The sequence below is a fragment of the Henckelia pumila genome, chromosome 1 (assembly GCF_033568475.1).
Source record: "Henckelia pumila isolate YLH828 chromosome 1, ASM3356847v2, whole genome shotgun sequence".
Taxonomy (NCBI): Eukaryota; Viridiplantae; Streptophyta; class Magnoliopsida; order Lamiales; family Gesneriaceae; genus Henckelia; species Henckelia pumila.
The window spans coordinates 48,276,638-48,293,574 of record NC_133120.1 but is presented as its reverse complement, the minus strand read 5'-3'; the positions used below and the strand labels follow the sequence as shown (position 1 = coordinate 48,293,574).

Sequence of the window (16,937 nt, the reverse complement as noted above, 5' to 3'; positions counted from 1 at the left end):
GAAGATGTGAAGAAGAAGAAGAGGTTCCCTTTGAAGAGCCTAAAGAAGAGATGGCTGCGAATCTGAACTTGAGATAGCTTGGCACCCCTGATCTGAATCAGTAGCCCTTATGCATTACTTTTCCTACTTTAGAAGCTAATTCTACTTTTGAGTTAAAATCTGGGCTAATACACTTGTTGCCTTCTTTTCATGGTCTTGCAGGTGAGGATCCCCACAAACATCTGATGGAATTCCACGTGGTTTTCACAAGCATGACACCCCATGAAGTAACGGAGGAACATATTCAATTGAGAGACTTTAATTTTTTCTTTAAAGAATACTGCAAAGGATTGACTATACTACCTACCTCCTGGATCCATCAAAACGTGGACAACGATGAAGAGAATTTTCCTAGAGAAGTATTTCCCAGCTTAGAGGGCAACGAACATCAGAAAGGAGATTTATGACATCAAGCATCATATGGGAGAATCACTTCATGAGTATTGGAAACGGTTCAAGAAGCTTTGTGCTAGCTGTCCGCAACATCTATTAAGTAAAAATATTCTAATTCAATATTGCTATGAATGTTTGTTGCCTCACGACACGAGCATGTTGGATGAGGCCAGTGGAGGAGTTTTTGTAGATAAAACACCACAAGATGCAAGGATTTTAATTGAGAATATGGTTGTCAACTCTCAACAATTTGGTACCAGCAGAGGTGATCCGGAACCCAGAAGGAACAATGAGGTAAATGTCTCTTCCCTTGAACAACAACTGATTGATCTGACGTCTCTTGTGTGCCAAATGACTGTAGGGAATGGACAAAATATGAAAGTGTGTGGAATTTGCACTACATTGGGGCATCCAACTGATATGTGTCCCACTCTTCAAGCGGGATCTACTGAGAAATTCAATGCAACAGGAGGATTTCCAGGGCCGCCACAGCAAAATTATGACCCGTATGCAAACACGTACATTCCAGGTTAGAGGGATCATCCAAATCTCATATATGGAAATTTTAGTGACCCGTATCTAGAATTAATGATTAATGGGTAAATTAATCATGTGATCATGTTTAGATTAATTAAAACATGATTAAGGAAATTCTAAATGGATTAATGGAGTACGAAAATGGATCCAGAACACTTGAAAATTACCTGGAATGTTCCGAGTCTTAGGCAGGATCGGAGGCTCCGAACCTGAGATCGGATGATCCGAAGTGTCCAAGTTCGGAGGGCCTGAAGATGTTTGGGAGGGTGAAGTTCGGACGATCCAAAGAGGGATCGGACGGTCCGATCTTCATCATATAAGAAAATATAAAGAAATTATTTGATTGGCCAAAACTAGAGTTCGGACGATCCGAAGTCCAGGATCGGACGGTCCGAACAGTGGTTTGGCGAGGTGTCCGAAGGAGTGATGTCATGGATGATGTAATAGCGGGATCGAACAATCCGAAGTCCTGACCAGACGGTCCGAAGTTCTATCAGGTGAAACTTGTCACGCATGCAGAGTTTGGACGATTTGAAGGCAGGTTTGGACGGTCCGAACCCTCGTCTATAAAATGAGGCCGAGGAGCTCATTTCCAACTCACACCATTTTCCTCTCTTTCGCCCGCGTGGCTCTATTTTAGTGCTTTGCGTACTCTTATTTTAGAGTTGGAGTAGGAAATATATATTTTAGCATATTCAAACAGTGTCAAACATACTAGCAGAGCTGTGCTTGTAGTTGCAGAGGCGCAGTAGTAGCATGCCCAAGTAGTTGGGTAGTCTCCATCAGTGGGCTGACGACGGATGCAGGTATAGCTATGGTCTTCTTAAATTATTTAGATGTATGCAATAGCTTAGTTAAGGCTTTTAGAGCTTAATGAATGATGCATGGGTATTTGCTTTGTAGAGTTGATGATAGGCTTGGAACCTAGAGTGAGACTGCTAGGACTGCCTGTAATAAAGTACGTAAGTATTGACTGAGATAACCAGCGGGTTCGATGCTTATATGTTGCATTGTGTGCCATATTATTCTGCAGCATGTGCATATCATATTGTGCCTATCCATCTTTTGATATGAGTCATGTAGGCCCGCTCAGCCCTGTTCGGACGGTCAATGTCGAGTGCCCCGCGACCGACGGGTTAGCCGACACTGTCATCTGTAGGAGATGGTCTACATCTAGTAGGAATGAGCAGTGTACGCAGGGTTTGATTTCCGAGTTGTACCACTCATGTCCTAGGTGCCATTACTGAGAAGTTGTATACAGTTATCCCAGATATGGATACCCTGACATTTGCATGCATCATATTTGTATGTTTTACACGTGCTTTCGAATTGAGCTTAGAGCTCACGTATAGTCTTTTCTGTGTATCTGGACACCCCATTCGACGGGGCAGGTGTAGGTGCAGGGTTGAGCACCCGGAGCTTGGAGGAGCCAGTGACCAGTAAAGACAACAGGATTAGCTATAGGTTTTAATTGCCCTTAGGATTATTTAATTCGATTGGGTTGTGTATTGATTTTGTTTAACCGGTTGTATTCTGCCGGTCTGCTTTTATTTAAGTATTCTACGACGATTTATTTAATTCATGCTTAATTATGCTCTAAACTCTGATTAGGTAGTGGATCCAGGTTGGGTCGCTACATTTATTGGTATTAGAGCAGCATGCAAAGAGACTTGGGAGATAGTAATGAGACTTTTTGGGTTATCCTTGTAGGATTGATGAGACCTTTAAAGAGACGATGATGAGATGATTAGGTTGCCCGAAGACTATCATCATCGGCAGGATATCTAAAGATTTGGCTTATGGTATTTGAGCAAGTGTAGATAGGAGCGATGGATCGTGTCCGAGTTTTTGAGATATTTACTCGTGTGGATCCTAGATTTGGATCGAGTAGCGGATGCCAGGGGAAGTGGCAGAGGATTGGTTGGGACATACTTGATGTTTGCATTTGTATCATTCATACCATGATGACACTACTCTAAAGATCCTCCAATCGTAGATGGGGAGATTGTCATAAAGACCTTCACCATGGAATGCCCCAAGTGGCTAAGGCATGACTGGTTTTGAGCGCAAGGTCATTAAATTCATGTAGGACATGATTTTATATGTATAATTGTATCGATGCGTTCGGTAAGCTCACGGGAAACTTCATGTTCAAAATCATGAATTAGATGCAAGAAGAACACTGATGGTAGATCGCGAGCAAAAGAGATCGCCTGACATGCACTGATGCAGAGCATAGCTAGTTAGCGAGCTCAAGTTATTTCTCCGAAAGTCTTGTCAGGACGAGATACCGAGAGATTTGGGCAGGAGTGTGCTTGCTTTAATGTGTGTGTGTGTATTAGAAGCTTCATGCTCGAGAAACAAAGACGAATACGATGATTTTAAATACTGTGTTGTTGTAATTGTAAACAGTATTTCAGTTGTAATGAATCATCAGGATCTGGTTGTATCATTCAAGTTATTGGTTGTACATTTTTGTTGTATTTTTAGAATACTATAATTTTATTACATGGAATTGTAATAAAGAAATTGTACATAAACTTGAAACAATGATACATGCATTATTTAAGAATTGTCCAGCGCTTCGTAAATGATTGCATGAGTTTGCTAAGATTTGTATGGTTCTAGTTGATTACTGTATAACTAATTGTAGATCATGGGTTTTAAGTGATCCAAAGGTAACTGCGTGACACGTGTTAGTCTAGGTTTTTTCCTAGGATTGACCTAGTTAGTCAGTGGACTAAGTTAGTGCCAGCGACAAGTTGATTCGTCACAGGCATGAGTTTTGTTCTAGGTTGTTTCCTTAGAACAGTATTATGATGACCTTCGTAGGTTGAGACTTCGTGATGATGAGTTTTCATCAGGATGCCAGGTCAAGTATATGCCGAGAGTTGTGGACTATGACCATGATTTGACGTGAGGAGGCGCGACCCTATGTCGATGTACCTGGGAGCCTTTGTGCTTCAGGGGATGGCGGTGGGAGGGCTACTCAGTCTAGAGTTTTGGTAACAGTCACGACGGGATATGACCTTGGATATTAGATTCCTAGTTTGGTATCATGATTTAGATATCGTCTGGGTTTTGTCAGAGATATTAATTTGAATGTTCTGCTGTGAAGACCAGTCTTGGAGGGATTTCCTTGACGATTGTGTACTCTTAGCAGATAGGTTTTGACCTAGGGAATACTTCAAGATAGATCGATCTAGTAGGTAAATGGATTTCTACCAGTGATGAATATGGGTTGTCATTAGAGTTATGATTAGGGTTTCCTTGGAATGCTGTTTCGAGACTTCGACTCGAATAGGAGAATTGCTCCATGGTGATTGACTTCATCAGAACGGATTATATCAGATGTTAAGGATTGTACATGACTATTTGAGATATGAGTGAATCGTGACTTATGCCAGTATACACTTGATGGTGATTCCAGGTGGAACATCGTGGTAAGCTACCCCAGTCTTGAATTGTTGCACAATATTAGCGAGAGATATAATCAGGAGCGTGTCCGGAGATTTTGGGAATCTTTGGGATTAGATGTAACTTTCGGACTTGACAAGCCTTGGCGTTCATCCTAAATGAACGAGGCAAGATATATTGAGTCCAAGGATAGCGCTAAGTACCGTCTGACGTTTTCAAAGGTTAAGCGTAGGATTTTTCATGGAATGAGAATGATCTAGGTTGATAGATCACGAGCATTTCTTGGGTTTAGTTCGCCTTAATATTAGATTCCAGTGTACGAGACAACTGTCAGTAGTAAGGCGCAAGAGGGTGCCAATAGACTGCTAATAGCGATTGTCTGGCTATCGAGTATAGGTGTGTTGGAACCAGAGCGATTTGGTAATTCCAAGTTTTTGGGAATGGTAGATTGGTAATATTTGAGTCAAGGTTATTGATCGAGACACGTAGGTTTAGATGATCAATTACAGTCTGATTTGAGTTTCACTGTTGAGCTAAGTGTGAGCCACAGTAGAATCGACGAGGTCAATTAGTTGAGCCCAATCTGTGATGATCAGGGTGTAGCAATTAAGGAATACTTGGGGATAGTATTTTGTCGCGTATTGCTTAAGGGGATTTGTACTTGGTACAGTCTCAGAGCAGTCGGCGATTTGGGTAAATTAGAAGTCTCTAGGGTTGCTAGAGATGAATAATTCGGGATTTCTGTAATCAGGGACGATTGCAATTGGACTTGTATGGTCAAGTTAGGTGATAACTTGACAGTAGAGACAATCAAGGGAGTTGGTGGTTTCCAGTATCTTGCCTTCTTGCTAAGGAGAAGCCAAAAATTGATTCCAGCAAATGCTTAGTGATAGCAATCGTATAATCGGGTTGTGTAACATAAGGGATCAAGTTTCTGCTTTGTGTGAGAGTTGTCCACTAACAACGATATTAAGGGTGTCAACCGAACATTTCGATAAAGTGTTCCTGTGAAGACATCTAAGTATACCGTGGTGTTTGGGTCTGACGAGTGTTTGGAAAAGCTAATTGACATTAGCACGGGGACGTCAGTGGTCTGATCGTGATATGTGACATTAATAAGGATCTAGTTCATGAGATCTAGCAGGTTGTGTCACTAGTTTTCCAGCATGTAATGCGCGATGTCTCTGAAATGATTGAGATAGTCGATGATCGACTTAGTAGCCAACGAGGTTTGCCTTTGGGATTGAAGACTTCGCAAGATCATGACGAATCGGATTATATCTTTCCAATCAGCAAGCTACATCCAAAAATATTGTTTTTCAGGAATATCATGTTTCGGCAATGGACAATGGTCGGATGCATGATAGGTAGCTAGTGATGATGGTGTCATCTGAGACTCCGAGGTGAGTTATACCAGGTGCAATGACTGTCAAGTTTTGAAATAGGATAGGAAGCGTTTCCATATGTCTGTGCACTGTGGAATGTCCCAGTCGAGCATATTGGTGAGAGCTTGTCTTAGTCTTGACGTGTGTACATTGATTGCACGTAGGTATAACTATAAGGGGGATGTCCATCAATTGGAATTCATGGGTAGGTAACCTGTGGTCGAGATGATGTAGATCATCAAGAGATGTGATGATTGCCATTGCGGCATATGCATATGTGTTTCGCAGACCAATAGTTAAGAAATGATTTTGTGACATGATTGTCATGTGATTAGAGTTCCTTTATGACACAATGTTGAGTTACTAAGAAACGTGAACTGTGATCAGTACTAGACTTGGTGGCCTGAATTCCTAGTATTTCTTGGGTAGCTTGTTTGCTTTAGGGGAGCATGGGAAGGATAACCAGTTTGGAAATTGTGTTAAGCAGTTACGTTGGAGTATAGCTTTGTGTCAACTGGATTCTCTTGAAAAGAGATTCATGATAGGATGTGTCAGCACAGTGTTGGGATTGGTGTTTCATGACTAGAGGTGTTATGTACCGAGAGATTTTGGGAACCATTAGATGGTTAGATTCAGTTATTGATTCGACGAATGTTGTAAGCCAGTCAGGTTATGACTTGGTCATCGTCAGTTTTAGAGTTTCCTTGGGACGATAATCTCGATCAAGCGGGTGTTTGTATCCTTCGTGATCAGTGAGATCGTGGTTAGGATGGAAGACGTATCAGTGTTGTGATACATTAGTGCCAAGGAAGTTTGGCTGTCATCAAGTAGCACAGCAGTTTCAGCTGGGAGAAAGCTAATGTGGTTCGGCATTAATGGAGCTTGCAGGAATTCTGACAAGAGGCTGAGTGTGTCGAAAGCTATTCGACCAGACGCGCAAGTAATGAATTTTAGTACGTTCTCGAGGTTTTACACTATATTTCAAGGATGAAGTCTTATAAGAGGGGGAGAATGTAGTGACCCGTATCCAGAATTAACGATTAATGGGTAAATTAATCATGTGATCATGTTTAGATTAATTAAAACATGATTAAGGAAATTCTAAATGGACTAACGGAGTATAAAATGGATCCAGAACACTTAAAAATTGCCTGGAATGTTCCGAGTCTTAGGCAGGATCGGAGGATCCGAACCTGAGATCAAATGATCCGAAGTGTCCAAGTTCGGAGGGTCTGAAGATGTTCGGCATTGTGAAGTTCGGACGAACTGAAGAGGAATCGGACGGTCCGATCTTCATCAGATAAGATAAGATAAAGTAATTATTTGATTGGCCAAAACTAGAGTTCGAACGATCCGATGTCCAGGATCAGACGGTCTGAACAGTGGTCCGGCCAGGTGTCCGAAGGAGTGATGTCATGGATGATGTAATATCGGGATTGGACTATCCAAAGTCCCGGCCGGACGGTCCAAAGAGCTATCAGGTGACACCTGTCATGCATGTAGAGTTCGAACGGTCTGAAGGCAGGTTCGGACGGTCCGAACCCTCGTCTATAAAATAAGGCCGAGGAGCTCATTTCCAACTCGCACCATTTTCCTCTCCTTTGCCCGCGTGGATCTATTTTAGGGCTTTGAGTACTCTTATTTTAGAGTTGGAGTAGAAAATATATATTTTAGCATATTCAGACAGTGTCTGACATAGTAGCGGAGCGGTGTCCGAGTAGCGGAGCTGTGATCGTAGCTGAGGAGGCGCAATAGTAGCATGCCCAAGTGGTTGGGTAGTCGCCATCAGTGGGCTGATGATGGACGCAGGTATAGCTATGGTCTTCTTAAATTATTTAGGAGTATGCAATAGCTTAGTTAAGGCTTTTAGAGCTTAATGAATGATGCATGAGTATTTGTTGTGAAAAATACTCGCAAGCGTACGAGTGTCAAGTTTTAATATAATGATAAAATCAAGTATCGATCCCACAGAGAGTAAAATAAAAATATTCAGTGCTTGTAATTAAAATAGTCCAAACTTTATCTAGAAAATCAATATTTGAGAATTTTGCAGAAAAATAAAATAATCAATGAGTTTTAATAGCACGCACACAACTTTCAGATATAATCAATCAGAGAAAAATGGTCTAGAGGTTTAGATTTCACCTGGTTTCAAAAACAATAAATCCTAATTCATTAATCTTCATGAATTCCAGTCAATTAATAGCCATGAACACTTATGTTTATTATTTTCCTCTCCTGAGCAACAAATAATATTTATCAACTACAATTAAATTCCAATATCCCTATTAAGAATCTACTTGCAGTGATCTATCACAAAAAAATGTTCTTTTTTAAAAGCTCTGTTAAAATTATACACTCTCCCGAGCTATATAAATAATTAACAGTGTATTTTCTAATGGTCTTATTCAAAATCTCTTCTCCCGAGTTCCAGATTTCAAATAAATATAACAAATCAATTAGTGATCAGATAATTAAAAAGACAATCAATTCTAAAAAAAACACAATTAATCTAGAAGAAACTCAATTCACTAAAATCAAAAATTCATGAAAGCGTCTACACCAGGTTCCATCCGACCTCTAGACTATAAAAATTACTTCATAACTGAATTCAAATAACACAAAATATTCATAAATCTAGACATCAATTCAACAATTAAGAAAGATAAAAATAGAAGAACAAATCCGTAGTCGCTCTTTCGAGTCCGGTTAATCGATCTCCGTGTTCTTCCTTTGATGTAGTGCAAATTTCTCCTCCAATCTTTTCTCTCAAATCTCAAGTTTAAAATCTCAGAATTCTTTGATGTATTGTGGCGGCTCTCCCTTTTTGATTTTGTCTTTGAAGTCCCTTTTATATGTCCTCGAAGCCCGCCGAATAAAGCCCGAAAAAGTCTCAAAATTTCCTTTCCAAAAAATTACAAAATCTGACTTTTGTACGGCGCGGGCGCACCTAAAAACTGAGAGGGTGCGCCTGAGCTACGTCTTTGGCTTCCATTTTCACGTCCAGGAGGCACGGGCGCGCCTGACTCTCGCATCTCTAATTTTGCAACGTGCGATAATTTTAAAAAAATCATATCTCCCAAACTAACCGTCGGATTGAGCTGAAATTTTGACAGCAACTTCAAAACATCTTAAAGTTTAATATGAACGGTGAAGATTGGATTTTGATGCTTCAATAATTCCCCGTAATTTTCTGAAGTTGATACTCCATAATGCATCCTTCCGCTTCTTCTTGCTAATTTCGCGCCAATTCGTGCAACTCACAAAAACAACAACTAACATGCATAATATCCACTCAATACATCAAAAAAGTCAAGACAAATCATGTATAAATCAAGTGCATAAATTGCACTTATCAAATTCCCCGAAACTTAGACTTTTTCTAGTCCCGAGCAAAACAATAATGAGTAATATAGTCGGCCTCCGAATTTTTACATTCCAAGATTAAATACACATGTAAGCTAATTTTCTCAAGAGTTCTCGTGTGTGTGTGATTTTCCAATCTTGTCTATCCTCCTCGCTTTCGATAAACTAATGCAACAAGTTTGTTTCATAGAATCATCAATTCTGCTCTCTAGTTTCAAAATACTCTCCACCAAGTTCAACTTCTATTCGCTAAGATCAAAAGGACTTTTCATGACATAAAACTTTTTTTTTCATAAAATCACCGGATTTTGTACCCAATTTTATTTTAGCCCCATAAATTACACGCAAACATAGCTATAACTAAATATAGGATTCGGATTTCAATCCCCTCGTCTATAGCCCGGATGGAGAATCAACCCCATTTTGTCCGCAAACTTAGCCATGGATTGGTGATTAGAATTTTAATCCCTTTCCAGGCCCGGATGGAGTTTGTTTTAACAAAAAATTTCTATGTTGTTTTGGCAACTTTTCATCATTCAATAAAAATTTTGCCTAAATCATTTCTAAGATTTTAGAAGTCTACCTCGGTTTCAAGTATAAATCACCAAAGTTAAGAATCAAATCATCCAATTCACTCACAATATCACAAAGTTTCTCTAATCACTAGGGTCTAGAAAATCAAGGAATAGTGCATATGGGTGAGAAATCAAGATTAAATATACCTAACATTGACATTTTTAACACCAAAAATTATTTTCATCATAGGCCAAAACAAGTACCCATCATGTATTCAACTCAAACTAACTCATAAAAAAATTTCAAAATTTTCAGAATTTTTTAAAACACCCCCCAAACTTAAATTGTGCATTGTCCTCAATGTACAAAAAATTAAAATAAAACCAAGAACACATACCTTGGGAACCGAGCGTCAGTACTCGGAATCATCTTAATCACTCAAAGATCTTCATGCAGGGGTGACATCTAAACTTTCACCGCTTCAACTTTTCACCTACACAACTCAAAATTATTATTGATGTCTAGTTTCTACATGAAAAAAAAAAGTAAAATTAAACAAATAAAAAATAAAGCAAATAAATAAAAATAACTTGGGTTGCCTCCCAAGAAGCGCTTAGTTTATAGTCCATAGCCCGACTCGATTCCGCTTTCAGCCTGGTTCCCTCGATTTGTTGGAGGTTTTTCCATTCTCCTTCCGAAGTTTGGCAATTTTACAGCACTAACAACTTCGCAGCAACATTCCATCTTCTTTGATTGTTCAACCATGAACACCTTCTCCGTGGATGGTTTTTCAGCCTCCTTGAACACATTAAAAGTAACTTTCTCACCTTCTACACCCATCGTCAACGCACCTTTCTTAACATCAATCTTGGCTTCAGCAGTAGCCAAGAAAGGTCTCCCCAATATCAGTGGCATATTTGAATCCTCCTCCATATCTAGCACAACAAAATCCACCGGAAAAATAAAGTTATCTATTTTTACCAAAACATCATCAATGACTTCAAGAGGATATGTGATAGATCTATCAGCTAGCTGTAATGCGATCATTGTGGGCTTCACCTCACAAAGTCCTAAGCTCCTGAAAACAGACAAAGGCATTAAATTAATGCTAGCTCCTAGATCGCATAGTGCAGTAGTAAAATGAGAACCACCAATAGAACAAGAAATAGTAAAACTCCCTTGATCCTTAAGCTTTTGTGGCATCTTATTTTTTAGCACCGCACTGCACTCTTCTGTTAGATTGACCACCTCGTTCTCTAGCAGCTTCCTTTTCTTGGACATCACCTCCTTGATGAATTTTGCATAATTCGGCATTTGCTCCAAAGTATCAGCAAAGGGAATGTTAATGTGAATTTTCTTGAAAATCACCAAAAATTTGGAGAACTGCTCATCTAATGTTTTCTTCTTGAACCTCTACGGATAGGGGAGTGGAGCCTTGTACATCGGTTTTTCTTCAAGTCCAGGCTTCTTCTCTTCAACTTCCTTCTCTTTCTCTACATCAGCTGCATGTTCCTGGACTCAAACTTCTTTTCCACTCCTCAACTATATGACCTTACACTGTTCTATGGGATTCACCTCAATATTGCTTGGGAATTGACCGCGATTATTATCTTTCAGTGCGTTTGCCAACTGCCCAATGCTAGTCTCCATTGATTGAAGTACAGCACCCATGTTGGCCATGTGCGTCTCCAAGCTATCAAGGCGAGACTCAGTTCTCTCCATCCTCTTACCTGATTCCTACACAAAAGTACTAACAACATCCTACAAAGATGACTTACCCTCACCCTTATTTGTAATGAACCCCTGAGGATTCAACACATTGTTATTGTTAGCATAAGAAAAATTTTCATGATTCCTCAAACTAGGGTGATAAGTATTGGGAATAAGATTACCTCTGTAGCCCCCACAACCTCTTTGATTTATGTACTGCACCTGTTCAGAATGGTGAGATTCTTCCATAGCACCCAGCACACCTGCTGGTTCTGTAACACTCACTTTATTCAACTCAACTACCTGCGTAGTCAGTGCAGATAATTGGGCAGTAATAGATGTGAGAGGATCCACTGCATACACTCCAACTGGCTTCTTGACTCCCATACGCTCAGATGACCATTGAAAATTGTTGATCGTCATCTGTTCCAACATATCATAGGCCTGTACATGGTCCTTTGCAAATATAGTACCTCCAACCGCAGAATCGACATTCATCCTCGTAGGCGCATTCAGTCCGTTGTAAAACCACTCGATCTGTTCCCAATCTGCAAAATTGTGGTTAGGAAAACGTCGAAGTAATTCTTTGTACCTTTCACACGCCTCGTATAGTTGTTCAGTGTCCATCTGCCTGAAGGTGCTGATTTCTATCTTCAGTTGGGTGGATTTAGCAGGTGGAAAATATTTAGCAAGAAATTTTTCTGCCATCCCCTCCCAAGTAGCAATGCTCCCTAGCAGCAGTGACTGCAACCAACTCCTTGCTTGATCCCTGAGAGAAAAAGGAAACAAGCGTAAACGTATAATATCCTCAGACACACCATTAATTTTTACCGTATCGGTTATTTCCAAGAAAGTGTGTAGGTGTAGGTGAGGATCAGCAGTGACGCTCCCATTAAACTGGTTCTGTTGAACCATGTTGATCAAAGCCGGCTTCAGTTCAAAATTGTTGGCGTTAATGGTCCCTCGAGCGATTCCAGAATAGTGAGCATGTATCGTCGGCCGGAAGTGATCTCTAATTGGCACCAGGGGAGCTTGATTTACATTCTCTTCAGCCATTCTATTGACTTCTTCTCTTCTAATTCTTCTTAAAGCACGTGCAGTGCAATCAATCTTCGGATCAAAAAGTAATGAATTCGCACTTTGAGATCGTCGCATAGACTGCAATTAAAAATAAGAAGAAATCAATTAGTAACTTAAAATAAAATAAAATAAAACTCTAAATTAAAATCTAGACTAATTGGTAACAAGACTAAAAAATAATCAAAATTTACTCCCCGGCAACGGTGCCAAAAACTTGTTGTGAAAAATACTCGCAAGCGTACGAGTGTCAGGTTTCAATATAGTGATAAAATCAAGTATCGATCTCACACGGAGTAAAATGAAAATATTCAGTGCTTGTAATTAAAATAGTCCAAAATTTATCTAGAAAATCAATATTTGAGAATTTTGCAGAAAAATAAAATAATCAATGAGTTTTAATAGCACGCACACAACTTTCAGATATAATCAATAAGAGAAAAATGGTCTAGAGGTTTAGATTTTACCTGATTTCAACAACAATCAATCCTAATTAATTAATCTTCATGAATTCCAGTCAATTAATAGTCAAGAACAATTAAGTTTATTATTTCCCTCTCCCGAGCAACAAATAATGTTTATCAACTACAATTAAATTTCAATATCCCTATTAAGAATCTACTTGCAGTGATCTATCACAAAAAATGTTCTTTTTTAAAAGCTCTGTTAAAATTATACACTCTCCCGAGCTATATAAATAATTAACAGTGTATTTTCTAATGGTCCTATTCAAAATCTCCTCTCCCGAGTGCCAGATTTCAAATAAATATAACAAATCAATTAGTGATCAGATAATTAAAAAGACAATCAATTCTAGAAAAAAACAATTAATCTTGAAGAAACTCAATTCACTAAAATAAAAAATTCATGAAAGTGTCTACACCAGGTTCCATCCGACCTCTAGACTATAAAAATTAGTTCATAACTGAATTCAAATAACACAAAATATTCATAAATCTAGACATCAATTCAACAATTAAGAAAGATAAAAATATAAGAACAAATCCGTAGTCGCTCTTCCGTGTCCGGTTGATCGATCTCCATGTTCTTCCTTTGATGTAGTGCAGATTTCTCCTCCAATCTTTTCTCTCAAATCTCAAGTTTAAACTCTCAGAATTATTTGATGTATTTTGGCGGCTCTCCCCTTTTTATTGTGTCCTTGAAGTCCCTTTTATATGTCCTCGAAGCCCGCCGAATAAAGCCCGAAAAAGTCTTAAAATTTCCTTCTCGAAAAATTACAAAATCTGACTTTCGAACTGTGGGGGCGCACCTAAAAACTGAGAGAGCGCGCCTGAGCTACGTCTTTGGCTTCCATTTTCACGTTCAAGAGGCGCGGGCGCGCCTGACTCTCGCATCTCCAATTCTGCAACGCGCGACAATATTCAAAAAATCATATCTCCCAAAATAACCGTTGGATTGAGCTAAAATTTTGATAAAAACTTCAAAACATCCTAAAACATAATATGAACGGTGGAGATTGGATTTTGATGATTCAATAATTCCCAATAATTTTCTGAAGTTGATACTTCATAATGCATCCTTCCACTTCTTCTTGCTACTTTTGCGCCAATTCTTGCAACTCACAAAAACAACAACTAACATAAATAATATTCACTCAATACATCACAAAATTCAAGACAAATCATATATAAATCAAGTGCATAAATTTCACTTATCAATATTTTCTTTGTAGAGTTGATGATAGACTTGGAACCTAGAGTGGGACTGCTAGGACTGCCTGTAATAAGGTACATAAGTACTGACTGAGATAGACAGTGGATTTGCATGCTTATATGTTGAATTGTGTGCCATATTATTCTGCAGCATGTGAATATCATATTGTGCTTGTACATCTTTTGAGATGAGTTATGTAGGGCCGCTCAGCCCTGTTCGAACAGTCGATGTCAAGTGCCCTGCGACCGACGGGTTAGCCGGCACTGGCATCTGTAGGACACGGTCTACGTCCGGTAGGAATGAGCAGTGTACGCAGGGTTTGATTCCCGGGTTGTACCACTCATGTCCTAGACTCCATTACTGAGCAGTTGTATACAATTATCCCAGGTATGGATACCCTGTCATTTGCATGCATCATATTTTTATGTTTTACCCGTGCTTTTGTATTGAGCTTAGAGCTCACGTCCAGTATTTTTTGTGTATCTGGACACCCCATTCGACGGGTCAGGTGTAGGTGCAGGGTTGAGCACCCGGAGCTTGGAGGAGCCAGTGACCAGTGAAGACAACAGGATTAGCTGTAGGTTTTAATTCCCCATAGGATTATTTAATTCGATTGGTTTGTGTATTGATTTTGTTTAACCGGTTGTATTCTGTCGGTCTGATTTTATTTAAGTCTTCCGCGGTGATTTATTTAATGCATGCTTAATTATGCTACAAACTCTGATTAGGTAGTGGATCCGGGTTGGGTCGCTACACAAATACTGCGGTGAACGATCCCCCACCACAAGTGCTGTCGAATAATCAAGCATATAGGCCGCCATACCCTCCACAACCGCAGCGTCCTCAAATTCCAACCCCTGGTGAGTTTTTAGAAAATATTGTTAAGGATCTTGCCACTAACACTTTGAATTTTCAGCATGAAACAAGAGCAAGTATCCAAAACTTGAATACTCAGTTGAGGAAGTTGGAAACAACAATCAACAATTTAGAAACACAACATTCTAACAGTTAACCATCTCAGACAGTGCTAAATCCAAAAGAGAATGTAAGTGCAATCCCTTTGAGGAGTGGAAAGGAGTTGAAGGTTCGTGAAGAAGTGGTGCAAGCACCAATAAAGAACGAAGATGAGGATAAATCCAAAGTAGAGGAAAATGAGCCTATTCAAGAAGATGCACCAAAAGGTAAGTTCCCTCCCCTTTCTGAGTATAAACATGTATCCCCTTTTCCCTTAGCATTGAAGGAATCTAGAAAATATGAAGGGATCAAAGAATTGTATGACACTTTTCGTAGATGTGAAGTAAATATCCCTTTGTTAGACACTATCAATCAAGTACCTCACTATGATAAATTTTTAAAAGAATTATGTACTGCGAAAAGAAAACAAAAATTGAAGGGATTCCAGAAAATAGAATCTGGAGAATATGTCTTTGTTGTGATTCAGAGGAAGATATCCGCAAAATGCAAGCATCCAGGTATGTTTTCGATTCCTTGTAAGATAGGAGATGTTCAGCTTGATACGGCCATGTTAGATTTAGGAGAATCGATTAATGTCATGTCATATTCTACTTATGCTTTCTTAAAACTTGAGCCCTTGAATGAAACTACAATTGTAATTCAGATGGCTGATAGGTCTACTATTTATCCTAGGGGTGTGATTGAGGATGTTCTTGTGAAAGTTGGTAATTCGGTTTTTCCTGCTGACTTTTATGTGCTTGACATGAAAACTAATGATTTGAATAGTCCAATTTTTCTAGGAAGACCATTTCTAAAAATATCAAAGTCTGTCATAGATTTTAATAATGGTACCCTCACTATGGAATTTTATGGGGAGATAGTTAATTTTAATATCTTTGATGCCCTGAAAATTCCTAGTTGTGAAAGTGTTGTTAATACTCTTGATATCAATGATCACTTGTCAAAAGAACACAATTTTTTTTAAATGATGATAAGTTGAAAGAGGTTATTGCAAGACCTGCTGAGAATTCTAATGCTAAAATTTTTCTTTCTGATTTGCAGGCATCTAAAACTGAGTCAAAACTTCCTCCAGATCGAGCAAAAGAAATACCCATGGGAAAAGGGAAAAATCATAAAGAGATTGGAATTCCCAAGAAATCAAAGAAGAGAAAGCATCAACCGAAATTGAATGTGAAAATTCTCAAGTTGGTGAAGGTGGACAAGGGAATCAGATATGAACTACCATGAGCAACTGAAGCATACAGTCAAGCCGAAGACAGTAAATAGAGTGCTTGGGAGGCAACCCAAGGGGAGTTTTTCATTTTCATTCTTAGTATTTATTTTTGTTTTGCATTTTGATTTACATTGGGGACAATGTAAGATTTTAAGTATGGGGGAGGGGACTTAGCCAGTCAATTAGAGGACTTAGCCAGTAAAGTAGAGAATTTAGTTAGTTTTTGGAAAAAAAAATTTAGAGCTCATAATTAGTGATGAATATGACTATTGAAATTCACTAGCCAATGATGATATCTTATTGATGACATACATGCTTTTGAAAATAGATGATTTGCTAACTTTGGAACACTTTGATCTCCAATGCAAATTAGACTTTTATATGATTGCTGAATATTTTTAAGCACGCATGAGTCATGACTTGTGAATTTTGTATGACATAGTGAAAGTCGTGTGAGCCTAGTGATAATCTTAGGAAGTAGCTAGCCTATCAACCTTCCTTTCGAGCTGAATCGAAAAAAAGAGAAAAGAATGGAGTAGTAAGGTGAGGGGAGGCATTGGAATGAGGATTGAAATTTTACTCCTACAAATTCCAAGAGTTAAATATGGAGAAGAATCACTACAAGAAAAACGGCC

The 16,937-nt window shown here is 39.0% G+C and overlaps 1 protein-coding gene across 1 annotated transcript; it reads left to right on the top strand.

Annotated features, from left to right (window-relative positions):
• The first annotated feature begins 459 nt into the window (after nucleotides 1-459).
• On the top strand, nucleotides 460-16,316 carry LOC140862138 (uncharacterized). Its single transcript, XM_073265143.1, has 6 exons — nucleotides 460-697; nucleotides 794-961; nucleotides 15,140-15,295; nucleotides 15,347-15,444; nucleotides 15,556-15,801; nucleotides 16,131-16,316. The coding sequence occupies exons 1-6, from the start codon at nucleotides 460-462 to the stop codon at nucleotides 16,314-16,316; spliced, it is 1,092 nt and encodes a 363-aa protein (XP_073121244.1).
• The last annotated feature ends 621 nt before the right edge of the window (nucleotides 16,317-16,937 follow it).